Below are 23734 nucleotides of genomic sequence, written 5' to 3' on the forward strand. Positions count from 1 at the left end.
AAGAATGTACATCCCATGGAAACTGTTAACCTTTTTGACATGTTTGATATTTATTTTTGAGAAAAAGTGAGTATTAAAGTAGTCTCAAAAACAGTATTCCCTCCTTGAGCAAAACTATCTTCTTGTAAGTGTTTTGCATAATTGTCCACCAGTTTCTGACAGTAGCTTGCTGAAAAATGTTCACCACTCTTCCTCCTTTAGCTACAGGATATTCTTGCATGTACTTTCCATTTCAAATCCTCTTATCAAGCAGCTAATCTGGAACTCCTGATTCTAATTATATGGATGTGAAGGTGTAATAAACGTTTTTCATGTGCCTGATCTCTTTTGTTCTTTATTCAAATTATGGAAATTACTACATTGTCAATGCAGCATTTCCAAGAGGATCAATTGTTTTCTTGTTCAACAGTTTTCAATGAAATATAACAATCTTGGAGTTTCTGCATGATTGTTTAGTTTACAGCATCTGATCTACGCTGACCACAGCCTCACAGAACTGCTGATTTTTCTTTTGCATTTTGTGGCTAACCTGAGCAATATGACTAGTCTTGACTTTGTAGCAGCCTTTAGGAAGTGGCTGCAGACAAATAAGTCCATTCTGTACGTTGATACACCGCTCACCCTACAACATAACCTCTGTGAGAAGAAACCTCACCATTCTAGCTGGAACAACAAAGCCCCTCTATGTTTTTTTTTAACAAGTACCTCAGCTCACCTTCTCCCCCTGAGTCACACAGTACACACTGAGTCACATTGCCTCCTCTAGTCACTTTATTTTGCATCACATACACTCTATTCTTCTCTTTATTCGTTGTATTTTCTTCCGTGCACCACCTCTCTCTCTCTCTCTCTCTGGAGTACAATCGCTCCAGCAGTAGGGCTATTGTCAGGTCACTATTGGATCTGTCCCTTGCAATCTGTATTATTGGCTGTCTGCAATGCTAATGAGGCAAGAATTTAAGCTCATTTAAGTCATTTCAGTCACTCTAGATATCAGCGACGGATAAATGTCTAACATGTTACTGCTGGTGACACGCTGTCATAGTGCAAAATGCCTTAAAAACGTACAAAGGAAAATTGTGCAAGAAGTGATAATTAATAGGTTGTCATCCACTAATATCATTAGAAAATGAAATGTGAAGATTGTTTTCACATTCTTGGCAGCCTGTTGAGCTTAATTATTCTCAGTCAAGTATTAATAACTTTTGACACCTAGAGAAAAGTAACTTTTCCATCTGTACAGCTCCATGAAGTTGCATCTTAATTTTATGCTGAAAACTCAGAAGTGGAACTAACTTGGGCAGAGTGCATTGCAGGTGATCTTCTGTACAGACATGCCCTCGCAGAAAGCCCCGCCATTCAGAGGCGCCGGGTTAGTGCAGGTTCTAGATCGCTTCTGGACACCCCGCCCACACGGCACATTGCAGGGCGACCACTCCGTCCACAGGGACCAGCCACCGTTCACTGCAGAGTCCAACGCAGTGAGAGAGAAGAAGAGGTAGAGTGAGTGCACAAAAACACATATTACTTTTTTTTTTTTTTCCAGAAGTCTGGCAGAGTTAAATACTCTAACAAGAGCTGGGGTTATTAATGATTATGCAGGCTCAGAGGCACTGCAAGGCAGCAATGCATAACGCCAGCAGCAGATTGAGCGCGGCACATTGGTGGTGGTGGATATACAGCTCCCCCTTTTCTAATTGCCAGTTCAATGTTCCTTGCTCTTGGATTAAGATAAAGGCGCAGAGCTGTGTGAAAGCAAAGAAAACAGCCATTAAACGGAAATGCCATTTCTAAGGGCGACACTGACTCATACTGGTCGACAGGTTGGAGTCGACCATTTAGCGCCGTGACTGAAGCACTTTACTCTATGATCTCTCTGTCTAACGTGTGTGGAAGCTAAATGTTCAGCAGTGCTATCAAAGCTAGTGAACCCACATTTCAGGGCCTCTGGCAAATAAATACTTAATAAGCAACACTCCTTTTAAATGAGATTAAGACACAGTGGCTTATTTCCTTTCATAAAGTACACATTGATTTTAAATGAGAGGCAGTAAATTGAGTCTCTGAATAATACATTCATTGGAATAAAGAGGAAACATTGCTCTTCAGTGGAAACACAGAGATGGGTCTCTTAATCACTTGTGTATAGGGGCGCAGGAAGCCAAATTGATCTGAAGTGCCATGTAAACATTATGTCAGGATTCTGTAATGTGTTGCAACAGGCAATAACGGCAGGTGAGGACGGCGTACCGAACACGATCACGGTGGCTGTGGCGCTGCGTCTCTTGGCTACAATGTTGCTGGCCAGGCAGGTGTAGTTGCCTGAGTCCGACAGGCGGGCCTCGTTGATGATGAGGTTGTGGTCGGCTCGGGTGTCGATGTTGTCGTCAGTCAGGGAACTCACCAGCTCCTCGTTTTTCAGCCATTCCACCTGCACGAGGGAGAAGTGACGAATATTAAAACTGAGCTGGAATATAAAAGTTTAATCAAACATTACTCAGAACTTTTAAGCAGTCGCAAGTTTAGGCTGCGAGAACATCCTGATCCTTTAACGGCATCATAGCAAAATGCAGCACAGTCGAAGAAAGGACTCAAGGTACAGCAGCAAGGATGTGCTGATCTCCATAGAGACTGGGATAATAGGGGTTGGGGGTGTTCATTCGGACTGGGGGATTTTTTTTTTTTTTTTTAAATGAGTATTACAGCACTGGGCCAAGCCAGTGGCACCTAACTCATAGATACCTGTCAGACTACCTGTCAGATTTAACAAAGAGGGATTTTTTTATTTTTTTATGAAAGTTACCTACGACACCTTAAAATGCTGCACTGACTGGCACTGTGGAAAATAACACCATCTCATACTTGTCACTCAAGATTTCATAATTGTGGGATTACAAGATAGTACATCATGAATGCATATTAGTACACAGAACATAATATGAGGTCACGAACGTCAATCCTTTGCAACAACAAAGGTCAAAACCAAAGCAATCGTAAATATTGGAATGCTAATCATTGGTTTTCTTCTTCATAACAGATTTGATACGATACGATACAATTTATTTGCACATTTAAAGTACACATTACATAGAAGTAATAAGAAAACTAGTGATGCAGTGCAGGAAGAGGCAAAAAAAACAGGCTTATAACAAGCCTCCACCTTTAACAAAACAAAAAAGAAAAAGACAACTTAGATCTTTAGAGAATAATAATAATAGCAATAAAAATGATAATGATAATAACGATAAAAATAAAATTAAAACAATAAGAATAATTACAACAATAGAATGAAATATGTTGAGCATCTAAAATTTTAAAAACAAGGTAAAGTATAAATGGATACATGTAAAATATTATAAATCAGCAATCAAATGACCTTTTAAACATCTCTTAAAACTTTCAAAATTATGGCACGAATTTGCTAAATGAGTAATATTATTCCACAATTTAACCCTTCTGTATCTTATGGAAAATTGACTGGACCAAGGAAGATGAAGATTTGCAGATTGTCGAGTAACAAAAAAGTGGGCCTTTCAATTAATTCCAACTGCCACGCTAAAGATGCAGAGTTTAATGACACTGCGCGTGGAAGACTTCTTTGAGTGTCGCCCATCCCAATAGGTATAGATACGCTGAACATCTAGTCATTTGTTTTAAGCCTACTGATCCCTCAACTCGCACTTTCTCAAATAATTGGATTCAGTCCAGCGAGACTCAACTGCTGGTCAGCTGCACCTTACAAGCCCCACCCTGCTGATTAGCCACAACTAGGCAGCATAAGCACCAACGCTAAAGCCATTAGGCAGTCAAAAGAAGCACTATAACCAATTACTAGCAACAGAGAGCAAAACTAATTATGAATTACAAACTTAGTGACGCTTTACTGCTTCTACCCTGGTAAGGGAGCTGCATCGCTGCGTTTGCAAATTACATTCATAGCTTAGCAGAATGGGCCGGGCTGATGGATTTATAGGAAGCGCACAGGCACTCTTTATAATAAACAACACTCATGCTGGATGCAAATAGGAAGCGCCTGTGGGCATGCAAACACTGGGTAAATAGAAATGACACACAGACCAGAGGGATGATGGATTGCAGGTATATATTGACACGGATAAAAATGATAATGAACATCATAACACAGTAATCATTTCTCACATTCAGTATTTTTTTTTTTTTTCACACCCATTTGAACCAACAGTGCTGCTCTTAGCAGGAGTGGGAATCTCTGTTTTTCACAGAAGAGGAGCACAGCGTGGTTGCAGCGACTGAAGCCTTTATTTCTTCCCATTTGCCTTAAAGAAAAACTCGGAAGTCGATCTTCAAAGACTTCCAGATTCTTCCGTACAATTAAAAAATGGCCCTTAGCGCGGGGTTCTGTCAGGGGTTAAGCGCCTGGCATCGTATCATAGATAAGAAAATAGAGAGACTGGGGAGCAGGGGATGGAGTCTAATTTTGCGTGATTAAAGTCATCTGTCACTGAAGAGGTGACACAAGCGGTGGCACCCATCCACACCCCTCCCCCCACCCGCCATCTTTTTATGTATTTATTTCAATTTTATCCTGGTAAATCTGTGACTTGAAAGAGGCAATTAACGTGTGGCACGAGTTGGCCCTCGCAGTGTTTGGGGCCACACTTCACATTAGCTGTCTGTCTGCTGCTAACAGCCCTTGGGTAATGATGAAAAGATTCACCAAGCAGAAGAGAAGAGAGAGAGAGAGAGAGAGAGAGAGAGACTTGCACAAAGAGAGGGGGAGGCAGAGGGGGGAGGAGGGGGACGGGGAAGTGAGGGAGAAAAAAAAAAAGATGAAGGGACAAACACAAATTAGCCCAGCAAGTATGTGGCAGAGGATGTGAGAAATGAATTGCCTAATTGGCACATTTGTTTCAATTACGATGCGGTCATCAGTGTCAGCCTTGACGGAGGGGTTTCCAGGCGGAGCCCAGCATCAGGGCTTCCTCCCTGTGATTTCATTACCCAGACCTCCCCTGAAGGTCACCTCCTCCAGCCCTGCACCGCAGCCAGGTCCACACATGCACACAGCTCATTCAGATGACATTTGCTGATGATTAGATGCTGAGAAATGTGGTGGTTGAGGGGCAATTAGAGGACAGAAGAGCAATGTAAACAGGTGACACCGCAGCCATCATTAAGACTTATGAGCAGAGCGCTGATCAAGACCTTGCCAGCTGACGCTTTTTCTCTCTCCTCTGCTCATGTGCCTCATCACCACACTCCTGGGTCTAATGGTCATTTGATGTCAAGTTGACACAGTACAAATGCTTTGGTGGAGTAGAGGAAAAAGAAAATCTGCCTGCTGAGTCACACTTAGGTGTCACAATTTAGCACAATCTCCCCCTCTTCCTGCGACTCCCGGCTGCCTGTGGAGGGGGGGCAGAACTTTTTAATTGCTGAGTATCTCATCAACACAATTACATGGATTAAGCATCTCCGCCAGGCACGCTCCCAAAGGACCAGAGGGCGCCTACGGGACCCGTTGAGCAGCATATCAGAAGCGACAACGCAGAGCCCGGAGCTAATCCATCCAATGGATCCTCCCTGCAACCAATCAGCAGCACACGCAAAGGCAGACTCATTGTGCCCTGACGCACATATCCACAGACACTTTGAACTCAGCGTGGCTCAGTGTGTTCATACGGACAGCAAGCCCGACGGCAGCAGGTAGAGTCGTAGGGAGCTATCAGCTGCTCAGCTGCACACTCCGGCTCCGGAGGTTAATCAGAATAGATACGAGGAGAACACAAAGTGGGCCTGGGTCCCCCGTGCGCCTCCCCTGTTGCTTCCCAAATGCCACCTCTCCTCCCCTCTGAGCAATGTGGCACTGCATTACTATTCCACCTCGATTTGTCTTATCTTAACGAAATAAATAGAGGGAGCTCCCAGCTTCAGCCTGGGCTGGGAGGGATGTAATTGCTTGGCTTAATAATGAAGCTCATCATCTGCTCTCTAGGAGAGTCTCTCTGACCTATAAGAGAATAACAGAGGAGCGATCTGAAAGTAGAAACAAGTGCAGCCGAGGCAGGAGGTGGGATGGAGTTAAATGCTAACTTGTTTTGGAATAGCATCGCAATGTCTTTGTGAAGCTCAACAGAGAACAGCTTGTATCACAGTGCAGAAGCATTTAGCTGCCTCCCCTTTGTGCCACAGCCTGGCCTGTCTACCTGAGCTACTGTAGATCAAGGGGATTCATCTCGGATTAAAGGCTTTCATTCAGAGAAGTTGAAATTGGCTTCCTGTTTGGCTGTTCATTTCACACTTTCTCTCAGAGTAACCTCTCAAAAGAAACTCATTATACAGGGTTCTCATGGAGTCCTTTCTCCCTGAGTTAAAAGATCTGCTCTGCATTCACACCCACTGATATCTGTGAACTATGAGTGGGGGATTGGTTTTGGATCGGGAGCACCGGAACAAAATTACAAATAAGCTGCTCCTACATTCTATTAACCATAAGCAAATTACAGTGTCTGCTCTTTGGCTATGCGACATGAAGGCATTTTTGCAGCAAAACACTTGAGAATTTGCATGTGGCACGCTGCTGTTCCTAACTTTGAATTCAGTGGAAGCGCCAACAAGTACTTTACTGTTGATTAACTGTTGAATGGATGTCTGAAGATGTCTGGGCATTAATGTCTGAGTCACTTTGCCTGACAAAGGAATGTTTTGTGAAGATGGGGAGACAATAACTATTGATTTAACAGCATTTCAACTCGACTAAAGTACAGACCATTTGCGCAATTGCTCCATTGTGTTATAGATGTTTACTTTTCAATCACATTCAGTAAACTTTTAGAAGATTTGTTCCATTGAAACAGTATACAGAGCAACAATTCAGATTCCACAAATCCAATAGTTAGTTGTAGAAGAGTGTAGCATGAAAAGGATGCGTTGGGGTTATTCTACAGCGTGCAGAGAATCCAGGCTCTGATTTACACTGAAACTGGTGGGCCAACTGAACGCTACTTGTCAAGTCAGACACAATGCTGATCCACAGAGAGGTTGAACTTTAACCCAGAAGTGCTAGTATTAAAGCTAGTGTTATATAAAAACAGATTTATCAGAATGACCTATTTAGGATCAAGTTAATGCATTTAAAGCTAAACTGTAAGAAGAAAAATTATCTAAAAATAAAACACTTGTCATAACTAACACATCAGCTACTGAGTGCTTATTTACACATTAGTATCAGTTTGGAGGTTTCTGGACACCTGATGAAGTTCAGTGACTCTTCTTTTACTTCTTTCTTTGTCATGTCTGTGTTTTGTCTGCCATAAGTCTAAATGCTCTGTATACTTGCTGCAGGGTTGGAGCAGAAAATATATTAGAGCAGCTGACTACAATGACTCTTGTGGATGAAAACAGTCCTGATAAGGTTAAAGTTTGTAGGCTGTAAAACCAAAACATATGAGCCTAAAGAATCTAAAAGTTACACTATGCCATTCAGAAAAGATAAGTGATGATTGTCTTCAGTGTTAAGCCCCACAAGCAACCCCTTTTACATTACATTAGTCATTTGATCCACTGATGATATAAAAATATTGATTAATGCAGCTTTAAGGTTGTGTTGCTAATGCATTAAAGGGTTTAATTTCAGTCCATGTTGGAAAGACCAGAATAAGAATCAGAATAATTCAATGAAGATTGAGTTGATTTATTCCATGGGAATTCTCCATGTTACAACCAATGCAAAGGGTGCAGCTGACACAAAGGATCTACGTTTAGGAGGAGTTTTTTCCTACTGCATGGTTTGACTTGAGGCTCTGAAATGATCTGAAACTGGAAAAATGATTTGCAAACTAGTCTGAGCTGGAACTAGAACAGAGGATCAAGTGAACATTATCTTTACATCTAATGAAGGTTTCTCGTTTCTCGTTTACGAGGATCCCCATTTGCACCAGCATAAGCATTGGCTATTCTTTCTGGGGTCCACACACACATACGCACAATCACACTTATACACACAACAACCACAAACAAAACAAACATAACAACTCATCTCGTTAACTTTACAAAATAAGGTAGAGAAAGAAATTGTCATTCAGTACACTATACATTAAATCATATACAGAATTATAGATCCATCATTATTAATCTAGAACGAATAATTCTTCATCATAAACATACAATCAGAATGACCTTACACAACATCTTTATCCATCCTGTTCTTCAACCAATTGAATCCAAGAAAATAGGGCAAATTACATTCTATATTCTTTGCTCTCACAAGCATTACATTTTATTTTGAAACACCATTTTCCGGTCTATTCCTTCTCAAAAACTTGTAAAGGTAAGGTAACAAGGCTAATATCCATCCATTATCTATACACCCGCTTAATCCTCACTGGGGTCGCGGGGGTGCTGGAGCCTACAAGGCTAATATATGTTCTTCAAATTAACTACACAGAAAGGTCATCTATACATCTTAATGTATTTAAAGATGCATTTTTAATTGTGTGACCTTGCAGGGTCACCAGAACAAGCAGAAACCACAACAACATCAGAGGGCTGCATTATGAAGTGAGATTCGTGGGTAAGCAAAGTATGTTAAGCCGAAAGCTTTTTGTTAAAAAGGTGTCTAGATCACCATGGTAACACAGGTAACCTGCGCCAGTGGAGGGCCTGTTCAGAGTTTTGGATTTAAACCGGCTATAAGAAACGTCTCCCTTTCACCAATTCATTTCCGGGTGATATTCTCTCTTGAGTGATACAGAATCTCAGGTGTTAGAACACATGATATCTGCAAACCTGGTTAGCTGTCCATTAGTTAAGCCACTGAATGAAGCCATGCAGCTACGTTAGCGCAAACTGTATGTACTGTGTTTTGTCGAGCCAGCTAACACAAAGAAAGCCCGACTATTTCATACCTCTCTGGTTTACTAAAATCAATCAGTAACAGGCTACATGAATATAGATTACTTATACGTCCCACAGACATGAAGCAATGAAGTTGCTGCTAGCATGAAGTTGAAGAATTGGGAGATAATTACCTCCATCAACAGTTTTCATTATGGTTAGGTTTGTTTGTTCATCTGTCTGTCAGTCATTTGATTCATTGTGGATATAAAAATATTGATTAGCGCAGCTTTAAGGTTATTTTACTGACATATGCTACTTAAGTGGAATTGCACAGTTTCAGCATTGCAACATCGGCACGAGAGCTAAAATGTGATTTCCATGTCAGCTTTCAAACTCCTTCAACAAAGCCTTTTGTATTGAGTTGTTCTTTTTTTGTTTGTTTTTTTTCCTTGAATGTATTCCTGAGTACAACTATGTGACTTCAGCCAGCAAAGATGCCAGTGTGTGCTTCACAAATGGTGCTTCTGTAGAACGCCCTCTCACTTTTGCCTCGGTTGTTGTGACACATAGTGCAGAAGTGATTTGGAGACCTGTGACTTGAAGATACTGCAGAAGAGGCAGTTACAGAAGTGCAGGGATGGCAGTCCTGTGGCAGGCATGGTCGCTCAGAAGAGCAGCTAAAAGCAGCGTTTTGTGTCTTTCTGTTACTGATCTAAGAAACACACATTTCTCACAGCACAAACCTGTCATTCATGATGAGACATCTTCCAGCAAGCATTACTTTTATCACTCGGGTATAGTATTCTACAGTGACCTCTGCTATCCTGTAAAGGTCTTGCATGCCCCTCTCTCAAAGACTCTTTCTTTTAATGATTAATTACTGTAATGCACTGTATGCTGCAGTCTGATTTACTAAGCCCTACAGTGTTGACATCAAAGGTTGAAAAATCATTAAAGGAAACAAAAAAAAAAAATATGTGAAAGACTTGCTCTGCCTATAGGGAATATTTTTAATTGCATAAATACAGTGCTCCATTTTCCTTTTCAGTGCAACATTTTCTATTACATAACACAACCTAAAAATGTTTGATTATCACTTTGCCTTTGTTCTGTAACTCTCGAGCCTCAGACCTGCTGACTGCTTTCCATTTTGTTGATATGATGTTTGAGAGAGAGGTTAAACCATCAAATTCTACAGCAAGGGAGCGCTTTGTGTGCTTGGATCCAGAGGATTTTATTATTTTTTTCTTTCTTTTTTTTTTTTTCAAACGAAAAAGAGAAAGTATAGTTGGTGTCCTTGACTTCTATAGGTGCTAACTGTTACTGTATATTAATCTTCGATATGTTAACACACGCAAAAACACACCACAAAAAAGTAACTTCAAAACACATAAAAGCCAGGATTTACAATAGAAGTCTGACATTTTTGTGTTACGTAGTCAAATAAGAGATGTTTCGGTGCACCCAATTTCATGAAGATGACACATACAGCCTCTGAGATATTGACCCTCAAAAATGGTATCACAATTTTTCTCAAAAGGAGAAATATGTTGTCAAATTTGAAGTTTGTACCTTAAATACTTCTTGAGATATTGTTGCTCAAAGTTAGGGTCAAAATGTCAAAAACCCTAAAATTTGGGATTACACCATCTGGATGACAAACCTCTATCCACAAGTTCTTTCAACAGAGTCTGAGATGGTCATAGTGGAAGATTTTCTGAAATCTGGTGAATTGAGCCAGAATGACCCTATAGTTTGATAAACTGCCATCACACATGAACAGAATTTTCAGTTTTTCGGATATTGTAAATATACTATGGATGTCTTGCCAATAGGTAAACTATTCCTCTTAAAACACCCCACGCCCTGTTGGGCCAACAACAACTCGTCAGCTGGACGATTCTCAGTAGTGGTCGCCTAGTAACATAAATGCTAATTGTACCTATATTTGTCTGTGTACATCACATAGTAACAATAACTGTAAAATAAGAGAGTATATCAGTATTGGCATTTTCAGCAAGCCTCTATACTACAACATCATAATGGAATTTCTGAAATTGGTTTTTGGTGTGTCACCCCATGATTTTCATTGGCCCCATTTGGCTGTAAAACATGTCTGTAAACGGTTCATGCAATGTTTTTCAAACCCCTGGAACTGAAGCTGAACATCTGCACTTGAATCCCATCTTGATTGCTTCATTTTAGATTCATTGTGGTGGCAAACAAATGAAAAATTGCAAAAAATGTGTAAGGTTTTGCTGCTTTTCGATGTCACATATATTAATTTATTTGGGCCTTTTTGGTCACTTTTAAACAAAAAAAAAGGAAATCTCACTTAAAAAAAACAAAAAAGAAGAATAGAAATTGAGAAATTTTATTCAGATACTGACAGTGAATCTACTGGGTGGAACAAAATGGAGATAAAATTACAGCATATATCTGCAGTTGCACCTTTCTCATGCAAACAAAAAACTCCAGAGTAGAGAAGACATTTGTACTTATGTCAGACTTTTGCTTCAATAAACTGCTGTAACCACATGACACCAAATGATTCCACTGTGAGTGAGTGGAGACTCTTTAGGTCACCCTGACATCCTTGCTGACGAGGTTTATTTCCAAACACAGTGTCTGCGCTGCACTCCAAACCGCAAGCTCACATTCTGTTGGGCCTGCGCTATGTTTGCTACAGCAGCATCCCTTCTGTAGCCGCTCTCTGAAACCTCATACCAGCACACTCATGAACGCCACCTCAATATTTCATGGACGAGGTGCGCTGAAATCGACTGGGCTAAGGATATTTGCCCTGTGCTCTCTACATTATTCACTCCCATCTCTTGTGGCTGGGCTCATTTGTGTTGACAAAAGACTAGATGGGAGATTGCAATTCGGTCGGTGCCACTCAGATTCAACTATTTTTATCCCCGCTGTGGCTTCTTCGGTGCTGGAATGACATCACTTCTCCATTTTCGTGCTGAATCATTTATATAGTGCAGGGCCGGAGGTTGACCTCTACCTAAATCTGTTTCCTGCACACATCATTTACACATGCATTGTTCACACTGATTATCCCTGAACCAACAATGGAATGAGACTAATGGGCATTTTGGGGAAGAATGTGTGCTTGGTGATTTTTTTAAAGTTTTTCTAATTCTACATGTGGCCCCAAAAATCAGCCTTAAGGGGTGTGGCTGATCAGAGGGGGGCAGAGGTGTGAAACTGACTGTCCACATGGAACAGCTGCCACATGTTAATATCTGATAATCAGCCTTTAAAGACACTGTGCTCTACTTTCTCTCTCTCTTCACTTCCTCTTTGTACTTTTCCTCATTCTTTTTCTTGATTGAATTGCTTTAAATGTTACTTGTCAGTGTAGTACAATTAATTTCCATCCCTAACAGAGATGCCTTGTTAACGTATTAGGATTACAATCAATTTTCATTATTGATTAATCTTTTATTTTTTCCTATCTATTTTTTTTTTAAAGTTAATCATTAAAATTTTTGGGTACATCATATTAACAGACAGGAAAAAAGGACAAAAGTCAAATTTGTTTTTTTTTTTGCTTGACTAACTGATTCATTTACTTTTATTGCGGCCATAAAACGTCTAATTCAGGTAACTCAACTAAATGCAGGTTTAACTTGTATCACACTCTGTCTGACAGAGGTACAATAGTTATACTGTCTTTGACAGTACCAACTGGAGTCCTGGATGGTGATGCAACATGAAGGTCTGTCCACTAATTACAAAGTTCAATCCCTGGTCCCTCCATGTAGGCAAGAAACAAAGCTGACTGTTGTGCACCTTGTATGGCAGCTCTTTCATCACTGACAGGACTGTGTGGATGAGAAACATTGCAAAGCGCTGTGTAGAACCCACCTAAGGTGAGGAACCAATTGCCTTGGAAACCTATTCGCGTTGAACTATGACCTCCAGGGTCCTACAGTACACGCACTCAAAATATTCTGCCAAAGTTTGGCTCTGACAGTTTAACACAAGAGATTCATCTTTTTTCTTTATGCCTCTGCTGGTTTGAAGTGGGCAAGGTTCCATTACAAAAAGGTGGTGTGACCACAGCAGCTTTCCTCAGGGGATAAGAGACTTTCAAACAGCTCAAGTTAGTGAAACCAAGAACGGCATTAGGTTCTGGGGAGACGGTTCCAGCTCAGGGTTTAGTACTTCCTGGAGGTTAAGGAACTTTTGTTATTTTATTTCTTAAAATCCTGAAATGTTGTTGTTTTTGTTTTTTCCCCATTATTGCTTCAACACAACATCATGGAGTCACTTAACAAATCCCATGATAGACAGGCTGGTGATAAGAGAAAGGGATCCATTAAAAGATCCACCAGAAAATGTAATCAAGGCATTGATTTGTTGTGCTGCAAAAAAACTTCTTGATACTTCAGGTGACTGATTTGGATAATCATAGCAGAAATTTCCTTGGAAAGTTCTTGGACATTATTTCCTAGAACTGAAAGTTCAGAGGTCTTTTAGTGGAAACACAATTTTAATTACTATACACCAATATAGCAACATTTGAAAGGAGAATGTGATGACAAATTCTTTGCTGTCTAATTACTCTGTAATTACTGTTGAACAAATCTAATCAAACCACACAGTCCTACTGAGTGTTCAAGTCTTCAGCTTTTTAAAAGCAACAACAACAACAACAACAACAACAACGAATTACTACACATATTTCTTTACTTTGATGTTTCTTATTTAGTCATGATCACTTATTATTATAAAGAGATACATCAGATTTGGAGCCAAGCTTTCAAGAGCTTTTAAACTTGATCATCTTTGTTGTGTATGCTTCTTTGTTCTCAGCTTGAGTTATGTTGGTCAGAAAAACAGAATATCCTCTACATGCTGAAATAAAGGGGACAGTCTAGCAATGCAGGGGATTAGCATTAGGCAGCGTGGATAACACTTTTTACAGAGTTAATAAAAATATATATATGTTGCATTTACCAGAAAATACATTGAGAAACCAATGGAAATCAATGGGCAACATAGTCAGACAGAAATGTTTGTTTTCAAACCACACAGATCAAGATGTCTAATCACGTTCAGCACAAACAAGAAATACCTTCAATTTAGAGGTAGTGTAATAAGTTGTGTTGCCATTCTTGTCTTTCGTTGGTCATATTAAGAAGTGAAATCCAGTAGAGTTGTAAATGCAGCCGAATCTTGGCAGCCAAAAGCCAACCTGTGTTCACTGTAAGCTGCTACAAGATATTGTACCCAAGCTGGTACCAAAATGATAGATTCCTTGTCTGAGAAAGAGTCAAAGCAAGACAAACCTGCAGTGCGGCAGCAGATCAGCAACCGAGATCATATTAGACCCCAAAATAATCAACTTTCTCATAGTCAGTGTGATATATGATCCACAATAGGAAAAGCCTCTGAGGGAAAAAATGGGACACTGGTGTGCATGTAAATGAACTCAGCCAAGATTCCAGACAACTGAAAAACATATTTTGCCTTTTGTAAATGATTTCTCATGTGCAGTGATGCAATGCACACTCACAGATCTGGATGTCCATGTTACACCCAACAGACACATGATGAGATTCCCTTTCATGAATTTTATGTCAACACACAGTGGCAGCTGCTGATGGATCAAACTACAAAATCCATGAGGAGAGGGAGAAACATCCCTCCTTCCCTTAAACCAGTCCCTGAAACTGTAATTGGACTATTCACTTTGTGGCCTGACCCATTTTAAGCCAGATGTTTGCCCAAGTGTGAACTCAAAGACTTGCAAGGCTAATGGTGCTGTGAACTGAATTTGAGCAGAGTATTTGATGTTTATATTGCATTGATACATTATACATTGCCGTATAGAAGATGTGACTAAAATTTATGTTATGTTGTTTATGTTGCTCTCCATCTGGAAGTAGCTACCCCACTCTGGAACCTACACCTTCATTTCTAAATATTTATGTGCACTTATCGCTGGTATCTAAACACAACTATATCAATCTCTTAAAGGTCAGAGAAAGCAGAGCTGAAGGTAGAATCGACTGTGTGAGTGGCACCGAGTTACACTCACAGAATAAGGATTGCTGCTCTTATTGCGGATCTTTTCTGCTCAGTGGGAGTATAAGCTTCTCCTCTTTCAGCAGAGGAGGAGCCGAGGAACGGCGGCCTTACCTCCGCCACAGGCACTCCCTCCGGAGGGCGACAGTGCAGAACGATCATCCCGTTGATTGGCACCTCCTTCCCCTGGGGGTCCTGCTCAAAGTTTTTCCTCAGGTCTGTGTGGGGAGATAAGAGGCAGCTGTCAGGTGTCAAGTGTCACGGTCAGCCTGGCCTCAATCCCCTTCAGCAGCTAACACGCCAGCCTGCACCCCTGCTCTGCACGCCACGACCTTCAAAACCCACTACAGCCTGTATAGGATAGAGAGGATCCGGTGGCCCTGTGCTGGATAATCTGTTGACAAGGTGGTTTGGAGGATACACAAGGTGGATGAAGTGCACAAGGTTTGCTCTGATCATCCGGGGCATTCGTGTGCATACAATGGTGACGGATCCTATTTGGGCCATTTTCAAAACTCCCTTTGATAGCTTATTGCGCTGCAGCTAACCATGGAAAACCTATAAGTTGGCGTAGTAAGGACATGCCTTTGAAATTTTAACATCAGTTATGAATGGGTTTCATGGATGCTTAGGACCATGAGTGGTTCTCTGCATATAAAAGATCTAAATGCAGGAATAAAGCTGTGGAGCTTGAAGTGGAAATCTCAGTTCAGCAGGAAGGTATAGGTAAGAGCAAAATGAGTGCGAGCACAGTGACAATCCCAGCAGAGAAAGATTTTGACATCTTGTCGTTATCTGTGAAGTCACATTTTTTCTTTCTTCAAAGGACAACAGAAGACTTCATCGCATCCTTGATGTTTAATAGTATTTGATTTCTCTTTGCTTCCAGTAAGAAAAAAATGCTTAATTCAATACAGAGGAGGACTTTCAGATAACCTCTAACACCTCAGCAGCAGTATTGGTCTTGGACACCAGTGACTGTGAATAGCTGATTGTGACTAATGTGATTAGACAGCATTAGTTTTGGGGAATTGATTATTTCATTGCTGATAAATTTGATTCAGTTTCTGGGAAGATAACATCAGCTTGCTGTTCTCACACAGTGTGGTCCAAACCAAAGCAAGCACTTAAGACAAAATCCTGTTGTCTTTTAGCTCCAGTGTGTTGGGGGACAAAACTGTAAATCATCTGTCGGATAGTTTTGGTGATCTGTCATTCTGCATCATTATAATTCTACATGGACCTCCAGGGGAAAATCAAGTTTTTTTCAAGTGACTGACAGCTAGTCATGCTGTACTCTGCTACACTGAGGCTTTTGTTTAATCTTTTATCTCCTTTACTGGTAACCAAGTAGCAGATGAATACAAGCAGGAATTAGGTCAGGTTTTCTAGGTTTTGATTCCTTCATGTGTTATATATCTCAGCCTCTTAATCTTGGTCCACTTTGTGTTTGTATTGCAAAGAAATAACACATACAAGTGAAAAAGGGCCACTTTTATTTCAAACACTGCAAAGGCAATGTTCTTACCGACCTAAATGAACTAAAATCAATAAGCAAATGCACCAAGTTCAAGATCTGCTGACTCTGCTGACTTAAATTAACTCAAGTCAACTGAGCTGAAAGGGTTGACGATAACACCATGTCCCAGCCTAATTTAGAAACACATCCATGTTATTAGACTATCAATAGATGGGTTTCCAATGCAGGAAGTTGGGTCAGGAACAAGGCAGTGCAAAATTTAAAGGAACAGCATCCAAATTGGCCATTTCAGCCTTTGTTTTCATTGTGGTGTAAGATGAACTGTGATGTCAACTCAGTGTGTACCACAACAATGACAAATAGTACTTACTGGATGTAACTCCGTTTCAGTGAGCACGTAGGAAGTAGAACAATGGAGGGTTTGTTTTGTGATGTGAGGAATTTTATGTTGTTGATGACAATGTTTGAGAGGAGAAGACTGTTCCTGAAAAATGAGGCTTCTTGCCCTCACTGAGTTTAACCTGTAAGTGTTTGTCTTCTTCGAGTTTAATTAATCAGTGTAGAGACGTGCAACCTGAGGCTAAGTAAAGTTTGCCTGAAATTCCCACTATTTGAACTTTTTGACAGAGTTGCAACAGTAACTTATGGCCGTCATACTCACAGGCGATGCGGACAGTAGCCTTCCGACTCTTGGACGTGCCCAGGTGGCTCCAGGCCACACAGAGACACCAGTAATCCTCGGGGCCGTGGAAATCCTCCACCTGCTGGCGGGACACGTTGATCATCACCTCACGCACCTTCAGCCCTGGGTGAACAGGGAGGAGGAAATATTTAGCATATATGCATGGAATGTGTTATGTACATTGCATGTAGAGTTTTGCTTCCCTACCAGACCCACAAATCAGATTTTGGTTATTTTCAAATGCTATTAAGACTTTTTTCTCTGAATGACTTGGACCAGGGGCTGTATGGTGGCCAGACACGACCCCGGTTCGCCTTCTGATAAGGATGTCTGTGATCTTTCTGTGTGGAGTTTGCATGTTCTCTCCGGGTTCCCCATGTTCGTCCCACAGCTCAAAAACATGTTGAGGTTAATTGGTGATTCTAAATTATCCGTAGGTGTGAATGTAAGTGTCCATGGTTGTCTGTCTCTCTATGTAGCCCTGTGATAGACTGGTGACCTGTCCAGGGTGTCCCCTGCCTTCGCCCTAAGTCGCCCCCCCACGACCCTAGTGAGGATGTATAGATAATGGATCGATGGATTGACTTGGACCTATTATCCACATGATGTAAAAATAAATGTGATTCATTCTACCAGACCAGCTCGTTCCATTACTTCATGGTCCAGTTCTGACCATCGCATGTGCATAGTAGCGGTGGACAGGAGTCAACATGGAACCACTGTAGCTACACGGCTTCATCCACAGGAAGCTGTAATACACTGTAAGTTCTGACAGCTTTCTATCTTGGCAAGCAATAAGGTTTTCAGCAGTTTGTGCTATAGTAACTGTTCTGTGGTATCAGAGCCACAGGCTAGACTCCCCTCATGAACATCACTGACCATGACCCTGTCACTGGTTAACTGGCTGTCCTTCCGTGGTCCACGTTTGTTAAGTACTTATCATTGCATAGTAGGAACACTCCACTAGACCTGTTGTTTTGGACATGTCCTGGTCCAGTCGTGTACACAATTTAGAATTTGTCAAAGTTACTTAGATCCTTACACTTGCCCACTTTTCCATTTCCCATTATTTGTACTGTGAGATACTATGCAAAGTTTGAACTCTGTCCATCCAGGAACTGTTATGGCTGTTAGGTCTGGACCAAGATGGTGAAGCCATACTGCTGACTACAAATCTTGAGTTTGAATTGGGTTTGATGTTTGGCAGTTAGGTTCAATTGGGTTAGGCTTAAAGAGCCATTCATGTACAGACCCCCTTTTTTCAGGCACGTGCTGAACTGCAACTACGAGAGAAAACAGGACCAGAGAAAGCACTGTATGGTAAAAAAACGGGTCTTTAAAGAATCCTTAATCAATACCTCAATACATCTAAAGGCTTGGGTCAGTGATCAATGGGTTTTACAGGATTAGTTACGCGTAAGTTCTTAGGAAGGGCTGACACACTTCCTAAATCAGTGCTTTCTACCCCTCGCTGCTGAGCTGTGAGAGCATCACTAAGGAAATTGGCAGAAACACAGACCCCCAGGGAACCCTGCTGTATGTTTTGAGCGCTCAATGCTGCTAACAAGAGGAAAGCTAAATCAGCTGTAGCAGAATTAGCATTAATAATTTGGACTACATTTAACAGCATATGTAGGCTCCCTGTGCAAGCGACACCAGGACAATATACCGTATTATGCAACACAAAAAGCGTGTGAACACAGCATGCTGCACAATGATCTTATTATATTGAATGCATTAAAGACGATGAGGGGGAAAAAAAAACACTCTCTATTTGAAAATCCTCTTAGGCAACATGCTGCAAGCCCCCAGCTGGAAATGTTCGTCACCCTGTCGTATAGCTTCAGATGAGTATACAGCGCCCGTATTTAATCTGAGTCATCGGCTTAGGGCCTGTCACATGTGTTTTCTCACAGCCTTCTGTAGCCTCCAGGCCTTTTACCCACAGCTGGATTAAAGGCAAAGGATGTGCAATGTGCAATAGGGACTGCAAAAGACCAAACGCCACCCCTGACTATTCTGGCATCCACTCTCTCTGATAAATAACACTTTAATCTGACATGCTCTTACTAAAGTCAAACAGCCTCATACTGCGGCTGCACAGCTTGCGAAGCGCTGCGCAGACTTCCAAATGAATACCAATTAAACCTGAGTGAATGGCAGCTCAGCTACAGCAATGAATCCATGCTGGTGTTCAAGGTAAAAATTAAGTAATGGAGAACATTTCGTGGCGGGCGGTCTCTGCTGTGCTGGGTATAAATGAAAATAACAGAAAAACTGGGCTTCTTCCTGTTTGTCACACCAAATGTGGTTGACAAGTTGTGAAATGCTGATACAAATTAGGTGGTTTGTCTCAATGTGGTGCACGCGGTGTATTCAGTGACCGGGGGTAGTTTAAATCATGATTGACAGGTCTGGAGGACGGGGGGGGAGGGGGCACTTTTAAGAAGAGTAATAAACAAAGCAGCAGCTCTACGCTTGGTGCTTCCTAGTCGCAGCCCCTGTAGAGAGTGAGACACAAGCATAATTCATAATTTCTCGAGCAGGGGCAGAGAGCTGGCAAGTGACAGCGTATGTGTGGGAAGAGAGACAGCAGAGAAAATAATGACTAATGACTTTCCATGATGCCCTAAAATGTGTGAGCCTGGGTTTTTGAGCAGAGGAAGAGAGGACAGACAGACTGACTGATGGAGGGAGAGAGAGAGAGAGAGAGAGAGAGAGAGAGAAGGCGACGGTAAGCTTTCTAGACAAAGCAGCACATTTCCTGGAGTCCAAACCGGCGTCGACAGGTGGTTTGCTGGAGAGATGGAGACGAGTGCTGCCACTGTGTCATCTGTCAGCCCTATTTGTTTATAGGCAGAACACTGTAGACGGGGCTCATTAGAGGAAACCACTTGATCTGTTCTCCTCCCCAATCCCCTCCGCGCTCTTCACAATTTCCTGAGTCACTTGATAAATCCATCCAAAATGGCTGAATCACTCAGAGAAAGACTGGCAAGATGGCTGGAACGAGAACTAAGTTTTGGCGGGTCTGAGATCCTCTGAAGAGGGGGAGTGTCGCCGCTGTAGCGCTGCCACAGCAGAGCATATTAACTTGGATGTGCTTGACAAGAGCCTTATTCAAATGTTGCATTAAGATCATTTCTGCTTAAAAGGTTTCCACTCCGAGGGCTTTGTGTGCAGCAGAAAACTTTTGTCCCACGTCATCTTTCTCTCTCTCTCTTCTGGTAACCACCTAATAAAGGTAAAATGGGAGTGGGGTGCTGTCCCATAGATCAATATTAGGCCTTTCAGAAAATGGCAATATCTGCCCAATGTACTGGCAAACCAAAAATACTGGTCCACTGGCTCTGTAGCACAGGGATCAGGGAGCTCAGTGTTAGACTTTGCTACCCTCACTTGACCCTGGCTTCACTTTAAACCCTGATATTTGAAACATCTGTGTGAATGCCATTACTATGATTCTGTAGAAATGTCATCATTTGGTATGAAAGTGGTGTTAAGGTTTGCTTAAAAGTGCTATGTGTATGAATAAGAAGAGATTCACATGTATTAATCGCTTTTTTAATGGCAAGGTGTGTGAATGCATTGTAATATAACTTACAAAATGAGACCTTCCCGGACTGTGTCCGGTGCCTACGACAGCCTGTGAGCTGATTCCTGTGGAAAGAACGTGGGCATTTTCCAGGAACATCTAAAGGATGTGACATTTATGCTTGGTCCCACTTGTCTCGCCCTGCAGTGTGCGACACCAGCTAGCGTTAGTTTAGAAACAGAGTTTGCTAATGTCAACACAAGATCGCTTTCTAGCACAACACAGACTCCATTAAAGTTCACATGAACCCAAATGAACAAAAAAAGCCTGTCTGGCTGAAAATGAATGTAACTGATGTCAGGGGGAAACTGGGGTCAACGTCAGCAGGGCACTGGACTCTTTAAAGGACTAAAGGGGAAAATAATGCCAGTTACATTACATTCCCACATAGCTAGATGTATTTCCACACTTTAAATGTATTGTCTAAACTATAGTTTATAGGTAAACTATAATAGCACAACTATAGTTAGCTCAGCTATCAACATGATACCAAAAAGAGACTGCTGTCTGCAGGAACAAACGCTACTTCACTTGTCCAGTTTATGTACATATACAGCTGATTTGATCTGCATCAAACTGTTGTTATGTGCAAATACACATAACGTTATGTCTGTGGTAATAGGTTAGAAAAAATTGCACTTTTTGCACTTTTCCTTGTTTCCTGCATCCTGATTTCCAGTGGTTATTTTGGAATTTCATCAGAAAGCCACGACCTTGAACCTTTTTGTGTTTCTGCACCACCTGCTTGTCCACCTCCGTTTCCTCCTCCTCATCCTCATGTGTCTTTGTGAAAATTTAAAGTTTCTTGTAACTGAATTTTGGTGAAAAAAGTAACATCTTCATTTTTATGCTTCATGATTACAGGCAATAGGATTGTTTCTGATGTTTATGCTTTATGTGTTTGTATTGTCTAATATCCTAGACTATAATTAAAATGATTTACAGATGGGTTTTATATACAAAAAAAACATCTCTTTTGCAAATACCCTATATGTCTTTAAAATACAACCCTCATGATGGCATCAAGTCACCATCAGTTTAACTTTAGTCACATTGTAGGGGCTGCAGTCTGCAGCAGGTGAAAAATCTGGATGGTTATATTGTAGGGCACAGCACAGGTAAAGTAATATAGCAACATAATACTAACAGCTGCAAAATGGATTTACTTTGACTGTTTGACCACGATAAAAACAGCTGTAGATGTATATAAATGCAGTAATACAACTTTAACAAGCAGCACAAGCGATTGTGTGTCAATCACATCCAGTCTGACGTTGTCACTGCTCTGGATGATGCTCAGGATGCTCTCCTGTATCGACCATTGGTGACAAACTGACTGAAGTTCAGCTGACAGTCAGTGGGGTCATTAATGCTAAGGGTTTTCTGAATGTTACACAGACAACCTTAAATTACCAGGACAGCTTCATGGCAGCTCCTGTCACCAAATTACTTTTAATATTAAAGAAAAAGAAAAAAAGAACTACATTTGGGGAAAGGGAGAGATTTTTATACGGATTTATGGACAACTAATGCAAGAGCTGAAGAGGAAGCAAACTGTTTCAGTTATTGTGAGAAACGCTTCCCCCAAACCCGCCAAAAACAACCCCCCAAAAAATAATAAAAAAAAAAAATATGTGTGTTTACTCAGAGAAAGCCATTATCAGGGCATCTGTCAGTGCCGGGGGCAACTGTCACAGCACCTGTACCGCAGGGGACGTTTTCATCCCATGTGATGTCAACCAATAACTAGCATGGAAAAAAATACGTATAAAGGGGTGATATAATTTTATTCAGATGTTGACTTGACTGCCAGCACCAATGGGCTAGGTGTTGCTGTAAACTTTACTTCAAACCCTTTGGTGTTGCATTGATTAGAATTTTTTTGAGCAAATGTGAGTGTTGAGGACTGAAAAGCTATTGTGAAGCAGTTGATACAATATGGTGTGGCTACACATACACAATCCGTTGTTGCTCAGTACTTTTCACTTTCCTCCCTCCTGCCACCTGATCCAGATGCTGAATCTGGTTCTGTAGCAGGTAAAGAAGAATTTACGGTGAATTAAAATACACTGATGATGTGGATCGACCCCGCAACACATCCTCATCAATCACACCAAAGCCTGTTATTGATTTGTCATGTGGATAAACATTTCCAATGTAAATATACAGGTGGGGACAAATGAGTGGTTGAGGGTTTTACATTTGATCTGACAATAGATGTGTGAGGAAATTCAAAGTAGTTTAGATAAATGGACCTACCATTTTTTGTTCCCTTTTAGATGTTCAGTATTAGTGACTGATTGTGGAACTACTGGGATGAATTAAATCATTGTTGAGGGAAAAATGTGAAGAAAATCATGTGCAGTTACAGCTAACTTTTGAAAGTTTTTCCTTTTGGAGGCTGCTATTTGCTTGGAGACTGCTAATTAATTGCTTCCTATTTTTAAACCATGCTACCTACATCTTTCCTTGCAACAGACCATATGTGCTGACCTGAATTTGGGGAAGAAGAGGACCCCTGGTTCAGTTTCACCACCCAGATACAAGCTGCTACACTCGGGCCAATTATGACACATTATTCACACCATACCTGGGACAGGTTATTTCTTCTGGCCTGTTGCATTTGCATCATTATAAGCAAGGGAGGTTTGGCTACTCTAACTATATGAGTCCAAGTTCAAGTTTAGCTGAGCTTCCAGGTTTTGCTCAACAAAGTTCTCTCGATAACTCATCAAAACTGTTTCTTGGAAAAGAATCTCAGCAGAACAACTGTTTTTGGTGTTTATGGTTAAAAACTGGCAAACTACTTTGCATTTCTGAGAACAGAAGAATGGATCAATGGATTGATATAAATACTAGTTCAGTTCTTGGTTTGAACTTGCTAGTCATCATTGGAGGCCTTTCTGTGTAGAACTTGCATGTTCTCGCTGTGGTGGATTTGGTGACGTGACCATCGTGTTCGCTGCCTTTCACTCATATCAGCTGGGACAGGCTCAAGGCCCTCTACAGGATAAAGGGGGTTTAGCTAATGAATGGATGACAATGGTACATGTTACATATATGTGACCCATCTGCATAAACTTAGTCGCATTGCGCCTTGGGCTTTAGCCAAGAT

General features: G+C 41.2%; 1 protein-coding gene across 1 annotated transcript in view; it reads right to left on the bottom strand.

Moving 5' to 3' along the window:
- The window catches only part of unc5db (unc-5 netrin receptor Db), a 246866-nt gene that overhangs the window by 86002 nt on the left and 137130 nt on the right, over positions 1-23734 (bottom strand). The window contains exons 3-6 of the mRNA XM_008276956.1: positions 17004-17147; positions 14977-15080; positions 2251-2431; positions 1297-1464 (exon numbers count right to left, since the gene is read on the bottom strand). Of these exons, the coding sequence (XP_008275178.1) occupies positions 1297-1464; positions 2251-2431; positions 14977-15080; positions 17004-17147 (597 nt within the window). The remainder of the gene's footprint in view (positions 1-1296; positions 1465-2250; positions 2432-14976; positions 15081-17003; positions 17148-23734) is intronic.

Source organism: Stegastes partitus, unplaced genomic scaffold, assembly GCF_000690725.1.
Source record: "Stegastes partitus isolate 25-593 unplaced genomic scaffold, Stegastes_partitus-1.0.2 Scaffold84, whole genome shotgun sequence".
NCBI classification, from domain to species: Eukaryota; Metazoa; Chordata; class Actinopteri; family Pomacentridae; genus Stegastes; species Stegastes partitus.